Below are 27,367 nucleotides of genomic sequence, written 5' to 3'. Positions count from 1 at the left end.
AAAGCGTGGGATTCTCTACATAGCCTCCGCATCAGCCCTTGGCTAACTTGAATGGAGTTAACTTGAGACCTGGAAATATTGCAGCTGCTTTTTTCACAATATGAGTTTATGGGAAAAAGTCTTTTTGACCCCTTAGCTTCATGCACTGGTGTAATGACATAGTTATGATCTGAATTTTGGATTCTTATTGCAGAAAATTATCTCTGTAGCAAACACAAGCTCATGATACATACATGTTTGGTTCAGTAGGATAATCCTCACAGATGAACACCACTTTTGTGATTTTAGGGGTGTAATTAAAATCACTAGAAGCAAAGGCTAATGTAAGCCTGTCTTTAACTCCATTTGCAGCTATCATTTCAGGTCTGTGGTATCTAGATGAAGTCCAGGAGTGATTCAATACACTTTCGTTCCTTCTAAACCACATTTAAGTCTCTCCTGGGGCTCTAACACTGCATTACTTAAGTTAAACTTCCACTTTTTTGCAGCTCATATTTTGACAAAATAAGTAAACAAGTCATGACAAACACCAGGGATGCTTAAACTGATTTCTTAGCAAAAACACATTTTAATTTCAGTTTCATTCAAACTAATAACCTCTCATAAATACAGCCAATCACTTATCTTCCATGGTTTATGTGTATTTGTCGTTTAAGTTTTTTTTTTCAGTCAGACTCCTGATGCAACAAGGTTATAGGCTAATATAAAACTGTGTTTCCATCGGAGCCTGTAATACAACTGATTACCAACACAAACAGGCCTCAGTATAAAGTCTGTTTCTCCACACGTCTCTGATTCTCTGTCTCAGGACATTTTTCCCATCTGTCTCCAGAACACAACAATAATCATTAACTCCAGTCACTTTCATTTGTCATCGTTGTCCTCCTCATGTTTCCTCTCTGTCCTCGTGTCCTTGTCCTTCCAGTAATGTCTTTGAACTGGCCTCAGAAGTCGTCATCATCACATATATCCAGATACACGTCGAAGGCTTCTCGGTTGCAGTTTCCATCGGGGGTGAACACGTACTTATGGAAGGTCCCGTCCACACATATGGCTGCAGGAGAGGAGAGAAGATGAATAACATCTTCAACGATGAGTCGAATGCTGTGATACAACGATGTGATTAACACATTCTGGAGCGTTCTCGTGTCTTAATAGAACACAAACAACTCTATTTGCTGGCACAGAGTGCCGTGATTGGACCGGCCACGGATGAACGCTGCCATCTGAAGTGTGGCAGCACTGAGGCGTTGGAGGATGACAGAAGTAATGTGGACACAATAAAAACAAACAAAGGTTTAATTTTTTTTTCCTCCTTCAACTGAGGAAGATATGAAGAGGAAGATTTCATTTGAACGGTCAACAAGGAGCTTCGAACTGGATATACAACACTCTCAATTTAATATATATATATATATATATATATATATATATATATATATATATATATATATATATATATATATATATATATATATATATATATATATATATATATATATAGGAACTTTATAAGCAAACAAGACCAGGAGCAAGAAGCTATTTCTGTATAGCTCTTGAAGCTATTCTTCTTCATCCTGTGAATTCTCAAGTCATGTCCAGCCAAACAAATAAACACCTGCTGATAATAAACGTGAGGTAAAACACCTACTGAAATAGTTCACTTACAAAAAATATGATGTGTAACTTCTCTTATTCTAAAAGTACAACAACAACAAAAAAAAATTAGGATAACACAAAAACATTCTGTGTGAGTTTCCTCACCGATGACAGAGTTGACGTTCTTGGACGTGTTCTTCCCAAAAGCACAGATGCAGGCGCACTCAGCGGGCACAGTGAAGCTGGCCAATGACCACTGGCTGTCCACATACTGACCAATCACTGGGCCCACCTTCCCAACACGAGCCAGTCTGCCGGAGACAGAGGAAGAAACATTCACAGATAAAAAAAGACCGTTTGTGAGTAAAAGAAACGTGACTGGAGGTCAGGGTTCGGTCTTACGCGGAGCGGCGGTTGAGTTTTGTGTCTTTGAGTGCGAAGATGTGAACGGTGCCTTTGTCACTGGAGGCACACAGGAACGAGGAGTCATGGCTGAAGTTGATGCTGGAAAAGTAAATAAAGCAAGAGGAAAAACGGTGAGAGCCTGAAGCAAACTTGAACACAGATGTTTTCTAGAAGAGTCACTTGAAAAGAACATTGAGTTTTTCTATTTAGTTTTCTTTGCTTTCCACTCACTGAAACAGGTGTTGTACTTCATTGTATTGTATTTATTGCGCACCAGTGAAGCACAAGGTTTTAAGAGGACTGAAAATAACTGATCAACCAACAAAACTGCTGAACAACAGACCAGGACAGCATCAGTTTTAAAGGGGCATTCTTATAGTTTTTTACTTTACACTCATTCACACCAGGTGTGCTGCTCCGTCTGTGAAGACAGCGGCATGATGTCATCATGATGTCATCAGTTTGGGTTGTGAGAATACAGTTACTAAGAAATAGTCTTTAGTAACTGAAGGTATGTTGTTCTTTAAAATGTGGGTGTTTAACAGGTAGTCATCTGTTCTCCTGGCCGATCATGGCAAATCAGATATTTTGGCTTCACTGTCATGCCTCTATCTTTATATATATATCCATGATACTCACACTCTGAACACAAACACACACACACACACAGTTCACAACTCAAGCGTGTACCAGTAGAGGGTGGCCGGGTCAGTTCCTCTGCGCAGCTCCACCAGCTTGTCTCTGGTCGTCGTGTCAAACAGGCGGATGAGCGTTCCTTTACGCGAGGCTGATGCAGCGACGCTGCCGGGCTGGTTCAGCGCCACGCAGGCGATCTCACTCTGGTGGGCGTTGATGGTAAAAGGTGCAGACGACGTTCCAGGTTTGGTGTTGGATAAGTCCTGAAGTAAACACCAGTTTGTACATGACCGTCATTTTAAACAATGGATTAAATGATTTATTTATTTATTTGCTCTCTGTGTGTTTGTAACTTACAACCAGCTGCAGGCTGCCACATTTATGACCTGGAAAGACCAACAGCTGTTTCTCCAGACTGGGACATAAATCGCACAGGCCTGGAGGACAGAAATAGTTGTAATTTATTCAAATGTTGAACAGAAGGCCATGAAGGAAGAAAAATTAAGAGAACAAGAGACGGACTCTTCACCTTTGGGGTTGTCTCTGGTGTCAAACTCGAAAAGTTTAACAGGGTTGTCTGGAAAACTGTACACATAGATCCTGTTCTTTAAAACAATGATGATTCTGGAGAGGAAAGCAAATAACTACAATCAACACACTTAAACGATGCTTATTGTGTTGTATTTCACGTAGCTGCACAGATGGAGCAAGTGAGGCATGAAACTCACTTGTCATGCCTCATGCGAACGGCGAGAACAGGTTTGGTGAAGGTGAACTCCAGCACCAGCTTGTCTTTCGGGTCTCGTGACTCCCGAGCATCATCCCAGATCAGCACTGAAATGAAACAATCACTACATTAGACAATTTGGTTTTTTGAACAATCGTCATAGAGACAAGATGCACTTTTCAGATGTTTGAAGATGGATTTAACTGTAGATCACTAAAATCTTTTCAATTTGTATAAATCAAGTTTAAAGAACGATACCACAAGGAGTCATGAAGTGACTTGGTAAATCAGACTGCTGGTAATCTGTTTACAGCGTTTAAATAAAAATATCAGTATTTAGCACCAGTGCATCAATAACATATCACAGGTGGAAGCCATACGATATGTTGCTGAATTGATATTTTGTCCCACCCCTACAATGAAGGTATCACTTTACAGCCAGTATGTGGAGAACAGATTACAATATCCTCTTTCAACATATAAATGACATGTGTGAGTGTGTGTGTGTGTGTGTGTGTGTGTGTGTGTGTGTGTGTGTGTGCGTGCGTGTGTGTGCTGTGTCTAATGACATTATGTGATCGAACTCACCAGATATTTCTGAGAACTTGGGGTTGACTCCTCCTCCAACTACAGCCAGCAGGTTGGATCGATGCAGCATGGAGCACAGGGCCACACTGCCTACCTGCTCGTGGTCTGGACACACACACACACACAAATTAAAAATCAAGTCTTAATATTACATGTGGGGGTGGATAATTAAATATTTCACCTCCTCCCCTGTAATAGAAGTCATCGGTCCGGACAGCATTTTAGCCACTGACAGCTCCTTCTACAATGATCCGCTGCCACCTTATTAATTTAGCTGTACCTCAAGTATTAACACACACACAGCTGCCAAACTAATTACAGGCGTCTTTCTGAGAGTGGATTAGGCTGCTTTAACAATCACAGAAAGACCTTTGGATATAACAAGGTAGACAAGCCTGCCAAGTCTAAATTCATTTTTTTTTACTTTCACCTTCATTATGAGTTGACAGATGTTAATGAACTATATAACGGGTTTGTAAAAACTCTTCTACTTCTTCAGGTTCCACACGTCGCTGAGCTGATGAAACTGAGTAACAGCAATGGGAAAAATGTAATTTTCAGAATGTGAAGCTGTCTTTCCAGGCTGGACCTGACAGAACTATTTAAAAAGGATTTTAATGCCACAGTTATTTAGTGGCTTCCGGGCAGCTGTGGCTCAGCAGGTGGAGCAGGGCGCGACACGACTAAACAAGTTCCCCAGAGCCAGGTTTTCTCTGCGTGAGCTGGCTTTACAATACCTAAAACTTCAGTTGCAAATAAGGTGTGCTAGCAGAAAATTACATTATACATCTTGTATACATTTGCAATAGCACTCATAATGCCATTTCTAATGTGACAACTACACATTGCAGAGTGCTCAAACTGTAAACTTAAGGGCAGTCAAATACTGAAGGAAACATAGATATCATCATTTTTTGGCTGAATCAAATTGAAATTATTTTTGCTGATTGACTTTTATTAGTGATAAATGCCAACAGACTAAAATAATCTTTAAAATCTTTGTGCTTTTACTCTGAACTCTTGCGAGGAGAGTTGTTACAGCTGTTGCCTCGTCTGGATTGTCAAAATCAGTTAAATATTCAGTCATGTCTTTGGAAAAATTCTAGGTCGCAGTCTACTGGAGGTAGAATCCAAAGGCCTCTCTCCAGCCTTCTCCACTGTTGTCTGCCTGAAGCAAGACTTTTCCTTGAATGTGTTTCTGGTTACAAAAATGATCTAATTGTTGAATTTGAGTCCTGTCAGGACTGTGGTCAGACACTTGGAATAAAAACCGCAGCCTGCCAGTGACACAAAGAAGCACTTTTAGTAGATATAACTTCGACAGCTGGAGTGGCCAGAAAGGATTAGATGGCAGCCATTGCTGCTGTGTCTCAGCTGCCAACAGAGGGGATCAACTGGACTGATTCCAAAACATCTAAATATAGGACCCGAGTTTCAAAATACCAGGATTTCCATTTAATCTTTCATACATTTGCATGGTCAAATTAGTGCTCTTTGAAAAGAGATGAATATATTCGAAAGGCTGAATTGACTTTAAAACAGATCAGGGTTTGTTTTTTTGGAATGAAAATATTTTTGTTTCTTAGTCACAGAAGGGGGAATAATCAACAAGAAAGAAAACATACAAAACAGCGCTAATTTAAACGTCATTATCAGCTCAGAATTTTGCAATCCCATCATCGTCACTCAAATAGCACTTTTACTACCAACAAAGCAGAACTAATCAGTATAAGAACACTATTCCTTTACTGTCCCACAAACAGGGAAATTTGTTTGCTACAGCAGCCAAAAGGACATTAGTATTTAAAAAAAAAAAAAAAAAAAAAACAACAATAAAATGCACCTACCCAGGTGGCCTTTCTCCATCAGGGGCTCCACATTGTAAATCCTGACCCCTGTCTCCATAGCACAGCAGAAACAACCTGTGATTCACAGAAGAATAACAATAAACTTTATGTATAAAGCACCTTTAATCTGACAAACAAGCAAAAGCAAGAAACTTTATTATCACAGAATAAACACTCAGCAGTCAAAACAAACACTAGGACGCCGGAAGACAACATCACAAAAACAATAAAGGATAACAAATAGATTAAAAATGATAAAAGCAGTAATGAGGAAGGAGAAGATGTAAAGAATATGTCTGTGTGCTGTCAGTCAGCTCTCAGCTCACTCTGGTCCTGGTTGAACTGCAGGCTGTTGACTCCTCTCTGCTGAGCCATGGCTGCTGAACTACCGTGATGTTACCGGGGGAGCTACAGCGTCAGCTGGACCCAGAGGACAACCTGGGACCGGGGAGAGAGAAAAACACGACGGCTGCTCAGTGCGACACAAGTAAGTTTGCTGTCTTTCTTCTTCTTGCTGTCCTCAGCTTACTGTTGTTAGCTACAGTTAGCTAGCACACATTAGCATCAGATAACAGCGGTGTAAAGGCGGCTGCTGTGACGTTCTTGCGTCGACATTTTGAAATGTGTGCAGTCTCACCGTGGACATGTAGACTCGAGACGGTGTGGATGTTTACAGAGCAGTAAACAGGACAGACGGGGGGTGAAAACAACACAACAGCGATGTTGCAAGACGTCGATTTGTTTTTGTTTTTCTAACAGTGACGTATGCGGCATGTGTTTCCGGTTTGCTTCCGCTTCCGGTTCCTTAAAAAAGACAGTTTTTTGTTTTTTGTTTTGTTTTTTTTAAAGAAATCTTTTTTTTAGAAAAGCGAATAAAAATACGTAAAGACGAAGAATGTTTAAATTCAAAGGTGTTTTATTGGAGACAGTTTAATGAACATGATTAAATAGACAAGATGACAGGAGCAGTAAGAATATCATACTAAACTATTATGCTATCTCCATTAGAGTGAAAAGTACATCTTACAATATATGTGTAAATATCTGATAATAAGAATAAGGAAATTACCTCAGCTGATGTAAATATACTTTGGAGGCCCTTATGTCTCAAAAATATATATTTGTTTGATATAAAGATCTGGTTCGCTCTGCAATTCTAATGGAAATGGTGGAAGTATTCAAATCCTCTCCTTTTGTTTTAAATATACAAATATGTGATCCAGCAATTTTTTAAAAATGTAATCCTTTGTCCCACATTTTTAATAGATTTTCTATACAATTACACACAGGTAAATACTGACAAGTTACCACCATCAATATCATAACAGAATAACAGAATACACCACTCAAAATAAGTTAGGGGTATTGGGATATGGGTACATATGTGCATAAAAGTCAAATGTGCTGAATTATTTCTGGAAGAAATATTCACAAAACACTAAATAGAATTCAGATATGTCACAGAATAAACAATCACTAAAATATCCCCAACTAATTTTTAGAGGTGTAAATATTTTACCCTCTCTTAGATTAATATACAATATACCATTATGATAAAAAAAAAGACAATAACATACACCTGCACCTTTGATTGCTCCTTAGACAAAACAAGAATAAGAAAGGTTTAAAATCAAACACATGCATGGTTTTCGCTGGTCAGGACTGAGCCAGAGAATCAGTTGAGGGTATTTATTGCAGAGAACTGATGAGGGGCTGAAGGTCGCCGCCCCGGAGAGGTTTCCTGTGGTTTCTGGGTGAGTGTGGCTCTACAGCAGAGTGGCAGGGCTTGGGAATGAGCAGCAGACTTCTGTAGATATGTAAGGGGAAGGGAAGCGGGGCTGGAATCAGGGGAGGCAGAAGCAGACAAAAGAAACAAGGCCAATCACAGACAAAAAGTCAGGAGGAAAAGAGAACGCTCAGATATTATAGCCTGAATGAGGTAGCACTGACTGTGGGCGCAACGACAAGACGCCTCAGCAGAGTATTTGAGGAGGTCTTGATTGTGAAGATGAGGTGCAGCTGGTGGATTCTTCCTGACTCCAGCACACCTGCAGACAATCATCCATGTTTGTGTTTTATTGAGTTCCTCTCTTCCATCTATCTAATGGTAAAGCCACAATCCATGATAATAATATACGGGTTCAGTTATAGCCAGGATCATATTCATGTCCCTCCTCTATCTCTGCACTGCAAAACATCAAAAAAAGGGAGGGGGGAGAAAAGTCGAATAAATATCATATTTTAGAGAACTGTGCTAATCTGCACTGAGGTGACGGAGGCAGACAGAGAAATAGCCGAGGGAGGCGGCTGAAGAAAAGCTCTTTGTGACGGCGGTTTCAAAGCAGCGGCTGAGTCAGAAGCAGACAGAACGAGCTGCACAATGCGGCACATTTTGTTAATTAGGTCCATTTTCACCTTCACGAAATACGTGGGCAGTGCTGTTCTATGAGGGGATGAGAGTCTGGAACATATGAAATGCGTGTGTCTGTTTGTTACAACCTACTGTGCTACATGATGAGATCTGAAGTGGGGACAGTACATCAGGAGTTATTTTTAATGCACCCACAGGCTCAAAACGTGTATATTCTGAATATATCACGTGATGTCACCCTCCTTGAGTGTATCAGCATCATTTTCCGCCAAGTTTCAGTGAGTCTAACTCCACGATACCTACACAAGTCTTCCTCTGTTTTTAGATCGAACTGCAGCACGGCTTACTTGAGTATTTCCATTTTATGCTACTTTAAACTTATACCTACTCTGCTACAGTTCAGAGTGAAGTATTCCACTTTAACCTTGAACAGCACGACACGAAGACAGTCAGTATGCGATAAGAGTTCACATTTTACTGAAGTCAAACGGCAGGAAAAAGCCAGGTAGACCGTCAAACACATGCACGCTTATTCAGATGGGGGGGTTCAGGCAGAGAAATAAGAATCTGTGGGTCAGGCACAAGGCTGCTTTAAGCTGATTAGGGAAAATTGGAAGCAGGTGAGTCAGTGGGGAAGGTCGGGACAGGGGAATGGAAAGAAGAGGGGTTTACTGCAGGGCAGGGCGGCTAGAATAAAATCAGAGTTAGCATACGGCAAAAGAAAACAGGGCAGACAACAGAATGAATACGAAGAGCCGGATTAAGCGACGAGACCGTTGACTCAGCTACATTTATGAGTCGGCTTTAGTTGTTGCTGAGATTTCACATGCGAGGAAATAAAGAAAAACAAACTCCAAAATGTAGCTTCTGCAGCCAGACGTCTCAATCAAAACAGACTCAAGCTGCAGTCACGTGCCCCTCAGATTCTCCATTTTCCTGAGCTGGGAAGTTGTTTTTTCCGACTTCCTGTGTTCATGTGTTTAATGTCGGAATGCGGGAGCAACATAAACGCCAATGAGTGACTGCAGGCGACGTTAAAAGCCTTTTTATTGTGTTTTTTTTTATACTGATGTAATTTTACGACAGACAGATTGAAACCATCATGCCCTGTACTTCTTATGAGGTATGACAGTACTGCTTTAAATGTTTTTATTTTATTTTTCTTATATGTTCCAGAGTCTGTTTGACGCTGCTTGAGCTGCAGCTGTAACAACAAAGCTAAAGCTGTAACATCCGCGCCATAAGAATGCATCTAGGCAACACATTAATTTAATAAAATGCGCAAATGTGATTTTTGTCTGACAGTTGTCCTTCCTGAATTTGGCAGCTGCAACTGTGCGTTTTTAGCCTGGATATGTGTTTAGATAGTTGTTCTTCATTCTTGACTGCTAGTAGACTTCTCCATGTTTGTGAGCGTGCTAACGGCTAGATGTGAAAAACCTGTGTTGACTTATCGAGTTGATAACCGGCTTTGTGTGACCGCTTGGCACGATCGTAGTACAGGCTCCAGAACTGGGAGCGTGCCTATGTTCCCACATTTCTTTAGTTAAGGAAAGGGCTTGGAAAAGTGCTACCCCAACCCATAAACTAAAGGGAAATGTAGGAACATAGGGATGACCCCCCCCAAAAAACTAACTGACAACTGTGAGTCCTATTTGACCTGTTAAATCTCCAGTTAAGTCTTTAACTTTTACCTCTCAACATCGACTACTTTACTCATAAACGTGAGCAGAGACTGAACTCATCAGACTGAAAGAGGATGGGGTCATTTTCCAGGTTCGGCTCAGACAGTTTGTGAAAGGGGAGGTCGTCAATTATAAATTCAACCGGAACATCTCCATTATTTTAATGGCATCCAAATGGCCTATGTCCGAAGATTTGACAGACTGCTGCTTTTGCACCAGTAAAGCTCTTTTACCTCTTGTAAAATGCCCAATAAAAGCGCCCTCGGGTTGTAGAAGGCTCAAATTGAAACCAATGATAAATATCGGGACATTTTTTGCGGTGAAGCTTCAGCGTGGTTGGTCTCCTCTCCTGGTTTATTATAAGCATGGAGGCACTTAAAGGAAGCCTTTTGCTTATGAACCCTTTGGCCCGAGACCAAACCATAAAAACTATATTTAATTAGATGAAAATGGACGGATTAAATCAGTGAAACGAGACACTGTCAACCACAGGAGATCTAGGTTAGCTTCGGGTTTAATCACATGTTGGAATTGATTTGCTGGAGTTGCCCTTGGCTGAGGTTTTAACAGGTGAGCTGCTTGATAATGTAGTTCAGAAACGTCTCTCCGTCTTTGATCGTCATGTCCCCAACGCTCCGACAAATGCTTTAATCCGTCAGCTGTCAAGGTCTCAAAACTTTCTTTGGTCTCACTGTTAGACGACTAGCTTATTCATAATTAATAATGCTTAAAACCATTCAGATTATAATACATTCATAGACCTTATCTGAGTGATGTCAATGAGGGGTCACCAGAGCTCAGGACTTCGGGGGCACGTCAAACTAACCAGCGGACTACAGGACGCTGGATCCACCTGAAAAACAGTGCAGACAGAGCTGTGATCACCATGTTGAAACCAATACAGCTGAAAAATGACATCACATCTATTCTGATCACATTGATTAGTCTTTTGACATGTCAGCAGTCACCGCTGAACGTTTTAACACTTGCTTTAATAATTTTTCCTGTATTTTTAATTGCCACAGGATGTGCTAATCAACATTTACAGTAATGATTTATGTGGTCTGTCTCTGATAATATGGCGAGTAATAAATAGGAAATACAAAAGAAACCGGGCTGTATAACTGGCTGTACGTTTACTTTACGTCAACCTTGACAGGTACGTGACACTCAGCACATGTTCTTGTGTTTGAATTACGGGACTGAATTAAAGCTGCGTTGATGTATGAGCTGCTTTATAATGATCTGAGCAACGTTTGAGGTTGCTGTCATCAGCGTCTGCCGCAGATTTGTTTTCATTAGTCTGCGGTTCACTCTCAATATATGTCAGCTTGGTTAATGAATGTTTTTTGGGGTTTTAATTGCTTTTATTGCAGCACGTGCAGTTTGTTTAAGCGCGCAGGGTGCAGAAAGGACGGTGCCGTCTACAAACATCCACTGTGGACGCCGAGGAACAGCAGCTTTTTGAAGAACATGCTGAGTAATCACATACAAAGTTTCACGCTGTTAATTAACAGAGAACAGAGCAACAAGGCTCGTACGAGGCAAAGCTCGAGACTCATCAGATACGGACACGGACGGAGCATCCTGTCCATACTTTATCATCTTGTTTGTTTCTCTGCACGTTTGTGAGACTGATTTTGCTTCAAGCGGCGCCCTCTACTCAGTGTTTTTCTTAACATCCACAACGATGTTGAGGACGCATGTATGCGGGCCGTGACCCCCACATTCCACCAGATCCATGTCCAGTCCGTCTCCGATCTGATTTCACCCTAGTCTATGTTTTTTCTTCCACTCGGCTGCGTATCTACCCCGCTGCAGCTCCGGCAGTCCAGACCCGAGCTGTGTATTGCTGTCTGGTTGTGTTGTACTTCGTCCGAGATCAAACTTCCGTTCAGCAGAGACATGGATTACAAACACTGTCCGAAGAGCAACTGAGCTAGATTTATATTTAACAAGCCATCCAGCTAGCTGTGACTTACTAGCTTACAGTAAGCATAACTAAGTAGTCACTGTGTTACCAGTCTTCTAGATATATTCAATAAGGACAAACAATAATCTTTACTGTGGTCCTTTATGGTTCTGTGACTCAAATAATACAAAATAGGCCCAATGAAAAATAGAAACCTTTGTGCTCTGGTGGCACACACCTCCAGTAAGAAGATCGATGGAAAAAATTCAGTTGTGAGCTCCAGATAAATCCCTGAAAATCTTGTCAGCGAGATGACAGACACAACAAATACTTCTAATAAAAAACCTGAGAAATCCTGGATTAAAGTTGTGCCTGGATTACTGGCTCTGGCACACGCTGTGCCGCTGCACGCCTTGTTTGAAATAAGCATAAACGTCTGGCTGCCAACTCAATTAGGAAGATCAAACCTTCCGGGACTAAGCTAATTGCTTGGACAGACTGCATTTTTGGCAGATGATGAAAGCTTAACGTTTCTGTGATAAGTGTCCAAAACAAACCACACTACATGCATTAATAAAATGCTAGAAGTACATTTGGGAAGCAGGCAGGCTGTGGACAGGGACTGTGATCAGTCCGCCACAACGTTTTGGCAGTAATGTACCTGGACATGTCGGAAAATGAGACAGGCGTCATTAGTGTAGCAGGAAGTTTAATACATTAGGAGATGATGACAGTCGCATTAAAATGAGGGCTAGAGGAGCACTCAGCTTTTCAACTCAACAACTTCTTGATTGACAGAACATTAAGAGGTATGAAACAGGTTAATTAGTTAGCCTCGCTGTCTGACGGACAGGGGGGAACATGCTGACACACAAAAACAGGACTTTGGAAAAACTCATTTTAAATCTGAATTTTCTGATGCTGTCAGCCAGATCAGACGAAACTGAACATCACAGACGTACAGAAATGGTTCCTTTTATTATACAACATTTGATTCATTCAGTCCAATAACCCTGGAAAGGTTTATTCATAAATTCTTTCCGAAAGACGGTGTACGGGGGGGAGGGCAGTCGCCCCAAATTGTGGCCCAATTGTTGAAAAACGCGCGCTAAAATGCCCTCCTGGGAGCCGAAACATGCGCTAAAGTGCCCTCATGGGAGCCAAAACACATGCTAAAGTGCCCTCTTGGGAGCCAAAACACATGCTAAAGTGCCCTCTTGGGAGCCAAAAAAGCATGCCAAAGTGCCCTCTTGGTTGGCAAAACACACTAAACGGCCCCCTTGGCTGGTTAAAACATGATAAACTGCCCTCTTGGGAGCCAAAACGCACACTAAAGTGCCCTTCTTTTTGCCCCTGCCCTTCAAAAAGTCTGTGCAAGCCACTGGTTGTGAATGAGTTCCTCGGCTAACTATGGCCACTGTAGCTGCTTTCGTTGGTATTGGCTAGCCAGATTAAAATGAGAATTATTTACCTTAATTGAAGCAACAACACCACATGGGCCCGCCAATTAGCTGTGCTACTTACCCCATGGAAATACGTGCATACTGAATCTGCTGCACACAACAAGAACAGCGAAGCTGATGGGTGGAGGTGGTTGAGGTGGGAGAAAAGTGGAAATGGGCCCAAAAGCATGCGAGCTAAAAGAGGCAAACAGGGTCTTTGGAGCTAAATTGGTGTTTGGCGATGATTAATGCTGCAGAGAAAAGAAATAACACTTAGCACTGACTAGATGCCAGAAGTTTAGTGCATCTGTACGCTCTGATCTACCATTTAGAAAAGGCAACAAGAATCTTTTTTATGTTTTTTTTTTAATTTTTTATTTTTTACCCTCCTCCTCTCTGAGAAGTGTTCAGTTAGTCCACAGTGTTAAAGGTCTCTGCAGTGATGGAGGCTCATTTGACAAACTGAATAATAACTCAGACAGAATCACATTTTCAAAAGATAGTGTTGAAACCAGAAGGCCCCTTAATTAACTTATTGTAATGCTTCTGATGATTTATTCTAGTGGATTTATTCAGTTATTCTAATTGCGTGACCCCTGTGGCCCCTTTTTATACTGTCCTCACGGCACAGGAGAGTTTGTCTCACTTAAAACAGCATCCTCTCGACTCCCGACTCCCTTTGTTTTCATTTCTGCAGCCTTTCCTGTCCGATAGAGAGAGTTCCACTGTAGAGGCTCTTTTAACTGTTTAAAACTTTTTACTAAAGTACTGCAATGCTGAGGTTCTTTACTTCAGTACTTTTGTTTTCTGCTACCATTACTTCATTACATGTATTTGTCAAATTTATTTACTCGATTCAGATTCCCTAGTCACTGAAAAGATATTACTTGTGACTTGTAACCAATCAGATATTGGTGACTGCAGGCAGAGAGAGAATGTTGCATCAGAGACAAAGTATTGCCTTTTTATATAAATGTGCACGGAATTAGATCAATAACAGGATAAATGCTGAATATCGGCCAAACCAACGATCGGCCTAACCCTATCTTTGTCACATGTTGTGCTTCAGGTCGGATTTACTGTGTGAGGGCTGTAAACAAACTGTAATGACTAGCGTGGCTACCTGGCAGTTGTAATTCACAACAAGCTTTTTCAGCAATCAATCATTCATCTCTGTCATTAAGCAGATTTTTCTTATTTCGTTTTCTGCTTATAAAACAAAGGCAAATTTTTTTTACTGAAATTGACTACCTGTCTGCCGCTCTCCGATTAATTTCTGCAAAATTCAAAGGAGATGGGCCAATTAGCAACCTGATAGGAAGAGTAGATTTGTCTCACTTTGTTACACATAAAAATGAATAGTAAAGTCTGTATATATATGTCTATAACATTACTTTGTTGTGTGAACATCTTCAGTCCTACTTCAGTGTCACAGTGGACACATTCAGTCACAGTTCTGCTGTGCACTGAAAAGATGATTTGCTTTATGGTTTATGGTTTGATATTTTTGGGAAAATGCACTTAATTTGCGTTCTGGCAGAGAGTTCATTCTCGTGTGTCTCTACTGTGAATATAAAGCTACACGCATATTAGCTTAGCTTTGCAGAAAGCCTAGGAACAGGTGGACTGGCCAACTTACTATTTAACTATATCTTGTTTCCTGAAGCTGAAGAGCTAAAACAACAGTTTGCCATTTTAGTTTGTGTTGGTTGGTTGGTGGACTTATATAGCATACACAGCGCCAGGCAGTAGTCTTATGTGAGCATGAACTCAGTCTGAACACCTAGAAGATAAAAGAAGCCAAATCACATCACTCACTAATTACAGAAAACACACTATGTATTCTGAAAAAATGTATTCATGTGGTATGCCTTTGTGAGTAAATGCATCTCTGTTCAGGAGGCCCATTCTGTCTACCACTGTGAAACTCTTCCTTTAAGTAAAAGCACAAAAGTGTTATCTGCAAAAAATTACTTTAAGTAGGAAAAGTAAACGTATACATTATATCATCACATTTTGCTGCCACTGTGCTGGGACGGCCATTAAAGCAGGAAAATGCTCGAGACAGCACATCTAAAGGAACAAGTGCATATAGCTGCTGTGAACGTCCACACTTGAAGGCAGAGTGAAAAGCTTTTGTAGAGAGGCGCAACATGAGATTGAAATGGGGATAAATGAGCGGTCTTTCTGAAAAGTCTTCCTTCTGGAAGTCATTCACAGCTGTACTCAGTTCTTCACGTGAAAAAAAAAAGTAGTAAGTTTGTACAGAATGAAAAAAAGAGCTTCTCTTAAGGATCGTCTGTCAGTCATTCAGTCCGTCCGTCTGTCCGTCTGTTGCCAGAAAGTGCAGTGTAAATATTCATGGTCCCCTGAGGAGAATACCTGATGAGTTCGGTAACCTGTTCAAAGATTGTGTCAAAGTTTCCATTTGAACCCTGGACACTATGCTCCATGTGCAGGTATCATGGAAGCTAATGGCCGTATTTCCATATACTTTGCTGTGGATGTGTTTGCCAGGGGTCTATCCTCATGCTTTGGTGGCCCCTTATTGACTTTCCTCTAGGATCACCATCAAGTCACAAATCCTATTAATATTCAATTATAATCCTCAGTGAGCTTTTCGTTTACACCAGACTTATTATTTATTCAGGAAAACCCTGACCCTGACCCTGATGACAGCAGTGACGGTGGCCAGTAGCTCCTTCAAACCATGCTACATTTTTGTTTTTAATCTGTTATTTTTTTGGCCTCATTGCTGAAACACATACTTAACGATGACAAGGAAGCGGAGGCTTTGGATTAAGAGCAGCAGAGTTTGAGACAGTTACTGTCAGTCCATTCACACCATCCCGGGGATGAGAGGAAGAAAGTGGGATGAGAGTCATGCTAATCCAACTTGAATTTAAGGCTACTCCTGGCTAACGTGTGGTCACAGGAAAATAAATGGACAAATGGGTCACAGCAACCATTGTGTCCACATCTTTACAGAGACCTGTGTCCACCCCATCTCCAGAGACTGTTGTGCCGACAGCTTTATAGAAACCTGTCTTCACCCCATTTTCAGGGGTTCACTGTTATCAATTCATCCTGAGGGGAATGATGTCCAGACCAAATGTTGCGGCAGTCCTTCAAACAGTTGTTGATATATATTTCCTCAGAATTACAAATGTCACCCTGATAGTGGTGCTTGAGGAAAAGACAGGATGATAATGACATCGTTAGGCTCCATCTTGGGGAGTGTCTGAACAAAATGTTGTACCAATTCATCAAGTAGATGTTGAAATATTTCACTGGATGAAGGAAAAATCTGACCTGCTGGTGTCAGTTAGAGGATTATAGACGTCATTAGGATACATTCACAGAACTGACTGGCAAAACATCCCGTAGATGTTGAGACGTTTGAGTCTGGACTGAAGCAGTGGACCAACCAACCAACACACCAGAAAGCAAATAAAACTACATTTTCTTCAATATAACAGAAATCCAGATCAGTGCGTGACAAAGCCTGCCAACCTATTAATACAACCAGGTGTCTCTGTCATTGCACTGAGATCAGCGGGATGATACACTAATCCCTGCGGTGCTCTTTGGGATGTAAATAGGAAGTATAATGTTACCATGAATTCAGTTCACAGTTCATTTTCTTCAAAAACACACTGCATTTGCCATTTCTTATTAATAGTGTGTAAATGTAATATCTTGGAGACGCGGTTCCTCTTGATCCCCAGCGGAGGAAGTAATAAGTGTTGACTTTCAGAGCCGCAGCTGCTCAGGGTGACAACACGCGGATAAGGAGGTACGATCAGGGATTAAGTTGTGGTGTAAAATATCGGCAGACAATCTTATTACATCTCCATATCGCTCTAACAAGCCATGATGTCACCCTCAATTAACCTTTTGATCTGGTTTAATGTGATTTTGGTGCTCACAGGATATCTGGAGCACGTAATAAATGCTGCAAACGGGAAGGATTCACATTAATGTAAATAACTCATCCAAATGGACACACACTCACGCAGACAGTTATGCACTGGCAGTGTTGGCGTCTGGCGCCAAGCTCTTATCATTACTACAAATCAGTGCTCCTTTTTTTACAATTTTTTATGGCAGATCTACTTTATTTTCACCCACAGTGGCCCGCTGTGTATTTCCCCAGTGATGTAGAAACAGGCCGGCTGGTTAAACAGCTGCCCTCCATCGCGGAGCAGAGCTGCCATTCATCCTCTCCCCAGAGCATTAATTGGTGTTAATCACCTTCACAAATATGCCTCAGTGCAGGAGAAAAAATAAACCAAAAAAAAAACAAAAAACCACAGGGTTCTTTTTTAACCGTTACATGACAGGAGCGACTGACTCACACAGTCTGACAAACCATGTTGTCAAAAACAATGGACTGTCCTCCCACTCTTTCTCCGCAGCCCGATTTGTTCAGCCGGAGCTCCGTCAACCGGTTCTGCTGCTCTGCCCCAGCGACTACGAGCTCAGGCCTACGGAGAGAGCAACAATTGAAGCGCTCACAAAGACGGGAAGACAGTCGCCTTTTCATCCACATTTACACATTCTGATTCTGTAGGACCTGTTGTTGTGTAAGCATATGACTCACATGCCTGACAATACGATGGAGTACTGTATATTTGTTGAGTGGGCCACTTCAGAAACGTACGTGGCAGCTCTTTTCCTTTCCGCAGGAAGCCGGGAACTGTTCGGTAATGTGTTGTGTAGGTGAATTAAGAGCAGAAATAGATTCACAATGTAAAAATACTATCTGGGTGCATGGGCATATTGACAATTAACATTTGAAGTTAAAAAGGTTGTGTAATCTGGAATCTGGAGCAGGGCTGACGACACAGTTGTTTGAGTTTGTAGTTTGTGTGTCCTCAGGTTTTTTAACACATGGGAACTATATATGTGAATATATGGAGGACAGTGTTAGTGTTCTAGGAGTACAAAACAATGTTTGTGCTACCAGTTTTTTTGGAATACGCTGATTGTATTCAAATTGATTTCAGGAAGTCTAGAGAGCAATAAACTCCCCTGAAAAGCCATTTTTCTTAATCGGATCCAAACCACATTTGGAGATAAAATTTCTACTGATGCATCTCAGTCTGAACCTCACACACACAGATCCGTACAGTTCAACTGTTTGGATCAAAGCTGTGTGAAAGTTTTTTTGTTTTTTTTTTATGCCAGAAACAAAAACTTGAATTCTGCTTCCTCTGTCGAAACGTATAACTTCAGCTTTTAGTTTTGCTGCCGAAATGAGCCACGATATGTAGAACAGGGACATTACTGCCTGCAGTAAAGCTGAATGTATGCGCGTTATGAACTCGGCTGTGTACGTGCATCGTAACTATCTGAATAATGCACGCTTTAAGTAAAAGGGAAAATACTGCGACTTCAGAACAGATCTTGTTGATCTACATGGCAGCAACTTTCTGCTGCCTCAAGATAGTAGTGCACCATCAGTGAGCCTGACCACGCCTCCGTTTAAGATGCTCAGCGGATCACAGGTTGGCGCAGGTACTTAAACAAAGTGGCCACTGGACATGCAAACAAGTGGGGCGGCTGTATCTCAGGAGGTAGAGCAGGTTGTCTAGTAACTGGAAGGTCGCTGGTTTGAATCTCTGGATGCTGCACGTTGAAGTGGCCTTGAGCAGGATAATGAGGCCCAAATTGCTCCTGATGAGCATTTGGCACATTACATGGCAGCCTTTGCCATCAGTGTGTGAATAGGTGTCTGTGACAAGTGTTGTAAAGTACTTTGAGCCGTCTGTAGACTGGAAAAGCGCTACAGAGCCGTTTGCAAGTCCATTTAACTGTGTCGGTCTGAAAATAGAACTTTTTTGCTTAACGTTATCATCAGTAAGTATGCCTATACATTTATCACAGTGTGATGGTAATGAAAACTTTACACTCTAGGTTACGATATGCACGATTTAAAGCATACTAAATTAGAGAGTTACAGTGTGCTCATTAATGTATCACCACTAAACTGTCACTGGGTTACTTTGATACTGAAGAAAACTTCTGGAGAAAGTTCTGGAGTTAAAAGGAGCAGCGTCTTTCCTATGACTCCTCGTCCAATTAATGATGTTTATTCATGACGGACATGAGAGGTAACGATATCCTCAGGAAGGGTAAACCGCACTGAATCTAAATATCAAATCTGTGTGAGACTTGACTGAGTAATGGCTCTAAAAGAGCTGCTTTTTTTGACACAAATTTGAGTAATTGGGCTGATGACCTCACTGATGTTCTCAAGCGCTTGGAACTCGCCTTAATGGGCAGATTTGGGTGCAGCTCTTCTTCTATTCATTCACTCGGCAGTGTAGGTGTCACAAAGCCAGATATCCTCTGTTAATAGAGGAGGCGGAGAAAAAACTGACTGTGATGGACTATAAGGGAGATTATTGATCGGTAGAATGTGACCAGGTTTAACGGCGAGACGCTGAGAATTCACTCAGTATCGTTCTGTAATCCCTTTATAGCTACCTCCCGCAGTCAAAGGCAGATCATGCAGAGTGCAAACACTAATATTATCTTCATTTAACACGAAGATGTGCCCCAGGCATCATTAATTAATGTTCCTCAGCTCCTTTGTGGCCCACTTGAGAGTTTACACAGGGATTTTCAATCTTATTAAATGCTGATATGACAGAAACACACATGAGCGAAGGCACATGCACACACATTATGTCACCTTCTCTTCCATTAACAGCTAATTAAGATGTGAATGATCTCCTTGGGGGAGGAAGTGTTCTACTTAACTGCCTTTCAAGCGGCTCCTCGTCCCACATTAATCTCTCTCCCCAGGGGAGCGTGGATATCGATCTGCTTTTCCCCTGACATCAATCTCACTTGGAAGAGATGAACAAGATTAAAGTGAGATGGGCATCACATCCAGGAAGGGAGGTGATGCTGATGACCTGGGTAACGCTGCCAAATCTACGAGGTAGAGAGTTTTCTCAGGTAAACTGACTTCTAATTTTACAATTAGTACATTTCAATTATATAGTATGTTGAGAAACTTTTTTAGATGTTACCACACCTTTCAAGCTTTCCATTTTTGGACGTCACGTATACAGATTCATGCTAAACTTTGATACGGTGGGGGTTTGATTTCAGACACACAAAAGCAGCTTTTATCAGCTGTACTTACAGGTGGAAAGTACATTTACACTACTTCAAGTGAAACTCTCAAACTCATTTTCAATGGGAGTGCATGGGGCACTTTTACGCTGGCATCAAAATCACTATTTTTAAAACACTAAGAAGACTCGTAGTATCACCAGGGTCTCTGCTGAACCACATACACTCTACCCAGACGTGTCGATCCCCGAGTACGTCTGGGCTGCCACGACGACGGCTAGAGGGAGAAGCTACTGCTAACGTAAGCTGTTCAGAAACTTTTTAGTAAACTCTGTGTACACAAACAATGTTCTCGATGCTTCTCTTCAAGTTTCACTTCAAGTTAAGTTTGAATTACTAATACTTTGACTTCGACTACATCTCGGAGGGGGATTATCTGATAGAATATGATGCATTGCTGTAGATTAAACCAGACAACAGCTTGTAAAGAATTTAAAATGAGCTCAGCCATGAACATCTACAGCAGCAATATGCAATATGCACATTAATGCAGCAGTAATATGACTTTTTGTGATCATTTGACGCTTCAGTGCTTCGTCTCTCAGCTAGAACCTTTATCTACAGTCTCTGCGCTCTCTGCTCTGTAAGTGGCTCATACAGTAACACTTGAACACTCATCTATCTGCTCCTCATGACTGGCCTCTAACAGACACTTTGGTTGGTGTGTTGATGCAGCCTGGAGCCAAAGTTAATTACATTCTCCAAACAATGGGAGAAGGACCTGCAGCTCATTTTTCATTTTTCTTCCACACACCTTCATTCCAAGTTTGACAAAAGACAGATAAGAGTATATAAAGCTGAGGCTGCTCAGTGAGTAATACCTTGACCAGGTCGCCTCTAAACAATCACCAGATAAAATCATCTCACTGCTGAATTGTTGGCCTTGTTTTAACTGAATGGCTGGAGCTCTGTTAGTTCTGTGTGACAGCTGAGAGTACAGGAGGCCATTTAGCAGCTCCAGTGTGGGGCCCATGGGTCCGGCTGGTATGTTGCGGAAAATAGTCGCAATCTAATTGTATAGCAGTTAAATTGTTTCATGCAAAGAAGACACTATAGATGAATCCACGCCAAGACCAGAGTGCTTCATATACGCTACCAAACAACAAAAAAGTCCAAAAACAAGAGCAAAATCTCAATCAAAATAGAAAACTTGACGACACTGACGACAAAAATAGTGGACAAAGCAACCATGACATCACCCATACGACTGAAGAGACAGAATGAAGCTCAAAGTGGGTGGTGCCGGCCGTCACCATCTTGGCATCACCTGACTTCGCCTGAGTCCCTGCTAATATTGTGATGATACAGCAGATTGTGAGCTGTAGTTTCCCCAGTAAACACTCCAACCACTTTGGCTGCCGTCACTGCAGTGTCTCAGGGCTTGCTGGTGAAAACATGTCAATCAGGGTAAAGAATCACCCTAAAGAAACCCAAAATAGTTCTGTCCACAGCTCGAAGACATTCAAGTTCAGTTCATCGTTGTAGAGGAAAATAAAACATCAACAAAGTGACTTTTAACTAAAGTTATCAGATAATTGTAGCAGTGTCAAAAGGACAGTATTTCGCTCTGAATCGTAGTGAAGTAAAAGTACGAAGTAGCATAAAATTCAAAATACTCAAGTGAATAACAAGTAAATGTACTTTAATTTTCCCACCATTGCTCCTAGGATTTAAAAGGTCCACTCATTATCTGCCGGATTTGCTGGAAAGGGTTCCACGGTTTGAGACAAACAGTACTCGGTAGCCATTGTGGTTAACCAAATTGCTGCTTTAATGTTTGAATACACTAAAATGTATCAGAGTGGAGTACTGGGAATTGAGATCCCAGTATTTGTGCCATAAATTCTCTCCAAATCTGCTGCTGTTTCCTGGCAAAAAAATACCCAGAGGATCCTGGTGGTTTTCAGTGTGTCTGCGCTTGCTGTCTGCATGCTGCTGTCTCTGGTGGACTGACACAAAGCCATTTTCTCTGAATCTCATTAAAGCTGCAACAGAAGTGAAACATGTCGTCATATCAGTCGAGAAATGGGCTGCGAGCACCGTCAAAGTACGTCCACTCAAAGTGTTTTGGTTTTTTTTGCCACTGATTGGCTCAGAGTGTTATGCTCTGTGTGTTCGACAACATTATTTAAAGGATCCAAACTGAGATTTTTTTGATAGCTGTCTAACATGAAACAGCCGCCATCGCTTTCTGATGTCCAGGTCAGAATGGGAGGAAATGGATTTGCTCTCACCACATCAAGTGTTGTATGCTGTACGACAAACGGCACAACGACTACCTCAACAACCAAGTCGAGGACAATAAACGGCTTGAGCTGGTCCAGCAGCTGTGATGCAGTAGAGATGGTTATGTAGCTGATGTTCACTTGATTACGTTACACATTATATCGGTCACGGAAAGGAGGCGCAGTTACTGGACCTCATTCACAAAAGTTAAATGACCATAATTCACACCGAACCCTGTGTGCATAACTGTCTGTTCCGTATTACAGCAATGCTTTTTCTGGATCCTACTGGTGGGAAACAGCTTTTAATCGACCTATAAAACACTTACAAGGACTGACTAGTCCGGGACACTCTGCAAAAACAGGTTCACAGATGCTCACTGATGACTCGGACATTGGCTGTGTGCGTCAGGGCCCTGACAACATGAAAACGAACTCCTAACATGGATGTAATCTGACAGCATGCAATTTCCTGCAGGAGTTACTGCCACAGCTGTCGCCGGTCTCGCTTAATGCTTGACCAATTTAAAAAAAAAAAAAAAAATGTTGTTGGTGTTACTGTCCACACTTGTCACTTTACACAAAAATGTGGGGGAAAAAACCAGGATCCAGGTAAGTTAGAGAGTTTGTCTTCCACTGCTGCTCAGGAGAACTGGCGTTGTTAATCCTCTCGAGTTGCTCATCTCTGCTGTGTGTAGACGAACCATGATGGCGGACGAGGACACATTAAAATATGTATCTCTCTCACACACACACACACACACACACACACACAAGAATGCGTTTGTGTCTCAAACAAAAAGAGGCACGTAACAAATAAGATGTGCTGATTAAAGGATCATGTTCTTTAATGAATATCACTTTCTGTCCTCATAAATGTGGCTGCGAAGGCGAAAAAGAACCGCAGAACGTATATTAGTATTAAACAGAATTTATTAAGTTAGGCTGCAGAATTTTATACCGCCTCCCTCCATCACCACGCAGACTCTGCTCATTGTATCCCTGTCATATAGCATCATCTTCCAGCTCTTTATGAGTCGGGAGATGATGGGGTGAGTGGGTATAATGGTGATTTAAAGTATTAATACGCAGAAATTGTTCCGTAAAGGGTTTCTGAGCAGTGGAAAGCTTAATTGCCACCCTAAATATCGTACATCTGTCTGTCAGAGGCCTTTTTTATAGTGATGATGTGCCTTCGTGTTGTGTGTGGGACACAAATGGAGGGAGAACTTGTGAAGGGCGGAGAGGGAGATAAATAGAGACCTAATATGGCCACCTCCCTGAATAAATGAGGATACGGACATGCAGTATTCAGAGGGTTCAGCGACTGCTGCTCACCACTCCAACTCACTGCGTCTCAGCGTTAATGATTCATCAGTCGCCACCCTGGGATCGAATATGTGATCCGTGTTTTATATATCGCTCCTCCTAAGTTCTCCAGCAGAAGAGTTAATGGGAAATATTTTATAATGAACTTTGTGTGCCTCCCCGAGGGTCCATTTACTGCATTTAATGCAGCGCTAATCGTAATCAGCAGGGTTCGTTTGGCCCGGCAGACAGGGCGTCCACTGTGAATCACTGGGGTGTCAGAGGCTGAAGACGGGGCCAGCAGGGGAAACCCCAACACTTCATCTGCTTCTGGCTGTGAGTGGACGGCAGAGTCCAGCACCAGGAGACCTGCTGACCTGGAGGACGACCAAGAAACAGCCAAGCTGGAAGTGGATAAATGTTCTTTCACACAACGGGGACAGGATACATCATCTCAACTGCCCCCTCGACGTATATTGGATTTTCCGGTCTGATACCCGTTTCGGTAAAATGGCATCATTTGTCTGGAGTCTGAAATTGTTTGATGAATGAAACTGTTTTTTAATCTGACACCACTAGACTGAACCTGGTAGTTGATTTCTGACCTTGGAACAAGACGAGCAGACTAAGAAATCGGTCAAGTCTCAACAACTGTTGGATGGATTGCTGTGAAATGTAGTTCAGACATTCACGTTTCCCTGAGGGGTGAATCGTTCCAGCTTCACTGATCCGCTGACTTTTCATCCAGCGCCACCAACAGGTCAACATGTGAATGTGTCCCACGCGCTGGTTTGAAATCTAATACCAGCAAAAAGTTTTCCCATCAGCCTCAGCTGCACTTTTCATTTACTGCTAATTTGCCAGTGACGGATTGTAACTGAGTACAGTTACTCAAGTGCTGCACTGTACTTACATTTATCCATCTTCTACAACTTTATAGCTCAACTCAACTATATTTTGGAGGCAATAATTACTCCATTAATTTACACTAATCTAAATCAGTTAGGGATATTTTAGTGTTTCACTTTGTGTTTATTCTGTGATATATCTGAATTTTTGTTTTGTTTTTTGAATAATTCTGGTGACATGGTCATACATATATGCACCTATATCATAATGTGCCCAACTAATTGTGAGTAATTGTATTTTATCATTTTAGTTACTGGTTATTTTGCAGGTTGCATGCTGCACCAGAGCCAGAGTAGAACACTTGTATTTTATGTTATTACCAGTCAGATAATATCACATTGATTCTGATAATGGAAAAAAAGAAAACCAGGACATATTAAGGCAGCAAATAAATGTTTCTGTGAAGTTTCTTAAAACAGCCTGGAAAGTACTTACTCCTGCAGCAACGAACATTTCACTTGCACTATTCCATCTTGGTCTCTTAGGTAATATTCAGAAGGCATCGTTAAAATCTCGAGTCTCCGTATCCTGTGATTTATTAATTAAAAACTTTTGCATGTTCTGTGTGTGTGTGGCGTTTAATTATTACAACAGACATTTCATTGCATTTGGAACTCTGTTTTGTAAAATGATAAACTAATGATTTATCAACACTGCTCCTTGGAACCTGCTTCTGATAAAAAACTAAAAAAAATGGACTCTGTTTTCAGGTGTTTCTGACCCACGGAGGCTGGATTTTTATTAAAACAGGATGAAGCCGGCTCATTCACAGTGGCTGTTTGTATGACACCAGGGACAACATGCACATAGTAAAGCTCCATCTTTTCTCGATGATACAAGACCTCTGCGGAAAGAGGGCAGTGAGTATGAAAGCAAAGGGGAGTGTTCATATTTCTTTCCTTCCTCATACCAGTCCGTACATTTATATTCCTTATTTTCTTGTGGAGGGTGAGCGGAGCATGGGAGTACAATAGGGCTGTTCTCTGCCACGCATGTTAATGTAAAATGACTTTTTGCCTCCATCTCTCCAGGTGACATGGCATATGTCTGTGGCCACAGGAAAGTCATGAATAAATGGAAGAAATGAAATATATGTGTTGCAGGAGGGCAGCCTGCGGAAGAAAATAGTGATCAGACTTCCCAACAAGATTTGTAATATGCAGACAGGCTGTCAGGCATGCCCTCCCTCATTTCATCATTCGTAGATGATGACAATAGTCATGACTCATGCAAATGAAGACACTCAGAAGATGACAGAGACAGAAAGCTGAACATGTTTGTGGCAAAACTAAACTTCTCTCGCTTGTAATCCTCTCCACCCCCCCCCAACCCTTTCCGCTTCCATCTCCCAGCACACTCACCTCCTCACCCGTCAGCACGGATCTAATGATGACAGACACCCACGTCCGCTGCGGGTGAGGCTTCCCACGTCTTCACTTTTTGCTTCCCACAGCTCTTGTCAATCAAGCAGGTATTGATCTGACGCATCTTTCTCCCCTCAGTGTCAGGCCGGGCTACAGTGGCTACAGTTTCCTGCCTCCAGACTGACTTCCTGCATCTTCAGTTCATTTCAGATGTGGGAGTTTCTCTCCGCAAAAATTGTATTTTCTTTGTGTTGCATGTGCGATAATCGAGGGTTGTATTTGTTTTACATGGCCAAGAATCAGAATGTGGATTAAAGAAATGGTGTCAAACATGTCAACGGTAAACATAACACACACTGTCAGATGTAAGCAACATGTTTTTTGGAGACCTTTTATGTGCTTTTCAAGACGTGACGTGAACATTGGTACAAAGCTCCAGCAGGAAGAAGCCCTGAGGGAGAAGAATAGCCTTATAATGTGGCAGACTGTCCTGAGAAACACCCTTTAATTTATTTCATCTGATTATTATTCATATTATTTACTAGTAACTCTATAAATACAATTCTTTGCTCTGAGAGACCACGCACCACATCTGGTTGACAACATCATCTGTCAGTGTGAGCAGAGGAGGCCAGAGCTTTTAACCTGCCGCTGATTACCTCAATCTGCTGCAGGTGTGTGCGATCAGCCATCGCTCAGGCCACCGGAAAGCCACGGCCACCGACTCAGCACACAGCACCTCTGAAACACATTACAACCACCCAAAAAACCCCACAAAAACAGTCCAAATGTAACAGAAAACCAATAAATATATTCATAAAGAAAAAAAGGAATAAAAGCTATAAAACAGGCAAAATCACAGAAAAAGACAGACAGAAATAAAAAATAATGCAAAAACAGAAATTCATGATATATAAACGCTCACATTAGTTCAATATTACAGCTGAGGCTGATGGGAATGCTTCGACCTTTGATATAATGTACATGTGCTGACATGAGACCACACACACCTTTGAACTCTGCCTTCACTTTTGTCTCAGCTACACACACCTGGAAAGTTTCATGACGCCATCACGCTGACGGAAGCGTGTCGTTTTCACGTTGCCCTGTAGACGGGCCATGACAAAGGAACAGTGGGCCGTGTAAAACATAACATCCGTAACAATATATTTCAAACTAATGTCAACGGTTGTAAAACAG

At 41.6% G+C, this 27,367-nt stretch overlaps 1 protein-coding gene and 1 long non-coding RNA gene across 2 annotated transcripts; one reads left to right on the top strand and one right to left on the bottom strand.

Annotated features, from left to right (window-relative positions):
• Nucleotides 1–544: 544 nt before the first annotated feature.
• On the bottom strand, nucleotides 545–6,598 carry wdr45 (WD repeat domain 45). Its single transcript, XM_037118020.1, has 11 exons — nucleotides 6,440–6,598; nucleotides 6,129–6,240; nucleotides 5,803–5,877; nucleotides 3,956–4,060; nucleotides 3,369–3,474; nucleotides 3,170–3,264; nucleotides 2,998–3,077; nucleotides 2,695–2,903; nucleotides 2,002–2,103; nucleotides 1,765–1,910; nucleotides 545–1,054 (listed from the first exon to the last, which is right to left on the bottom strand). The coding sequence occupies exons 2-11, from the start codon at nucleotides 6,175–6,177 to the stop codon at nucleotides 945–947; spliced, it is 1,077 nt and encodes a 358-aa protein (XP_036973915.1). The 5' UTR covers nucleotides 6,178–6,240; nucleotides 6,440–6,598; the 3' UTR covers nucleotides 545–944.
• On the top strand, nucleotides 6,223–26,909 carry LOC119030437. Its single transcript, XR_005078268.1, has 5 exons — nucleotides 6,223–6,289; nucleotides 20,026–20,181; nucleotides 25,514–25,663; nucleotides 26,156–26,218; nucleotides 26,306–26,909. It is a non-coding gene; the product is annotated as an uncharacterized LOC119030437 (long non-coding RNA).
• Nucleotides 26,910–27,367: the final 458 nt, after the last annotated feature.

This window comes from Acanthopagrus latus, chromosome 12 (assembly GCF_904848185.1).
Source record: "Acanthopagrus latus isolate v.2019 chromosome 12, fAcaLat1.1, whole genome shotgun sequence".
Taxonomy (NCBI): domain Eukaryota; kingdom Metazoa; phylum Chordata; class Actinopteri; order Spariformes; family Sparidae; genus Acanthopagrus; species Acanthopagrus latus.
This window is presented reverse-complemented; position numbering and strand designations above follow the sequence as displayed.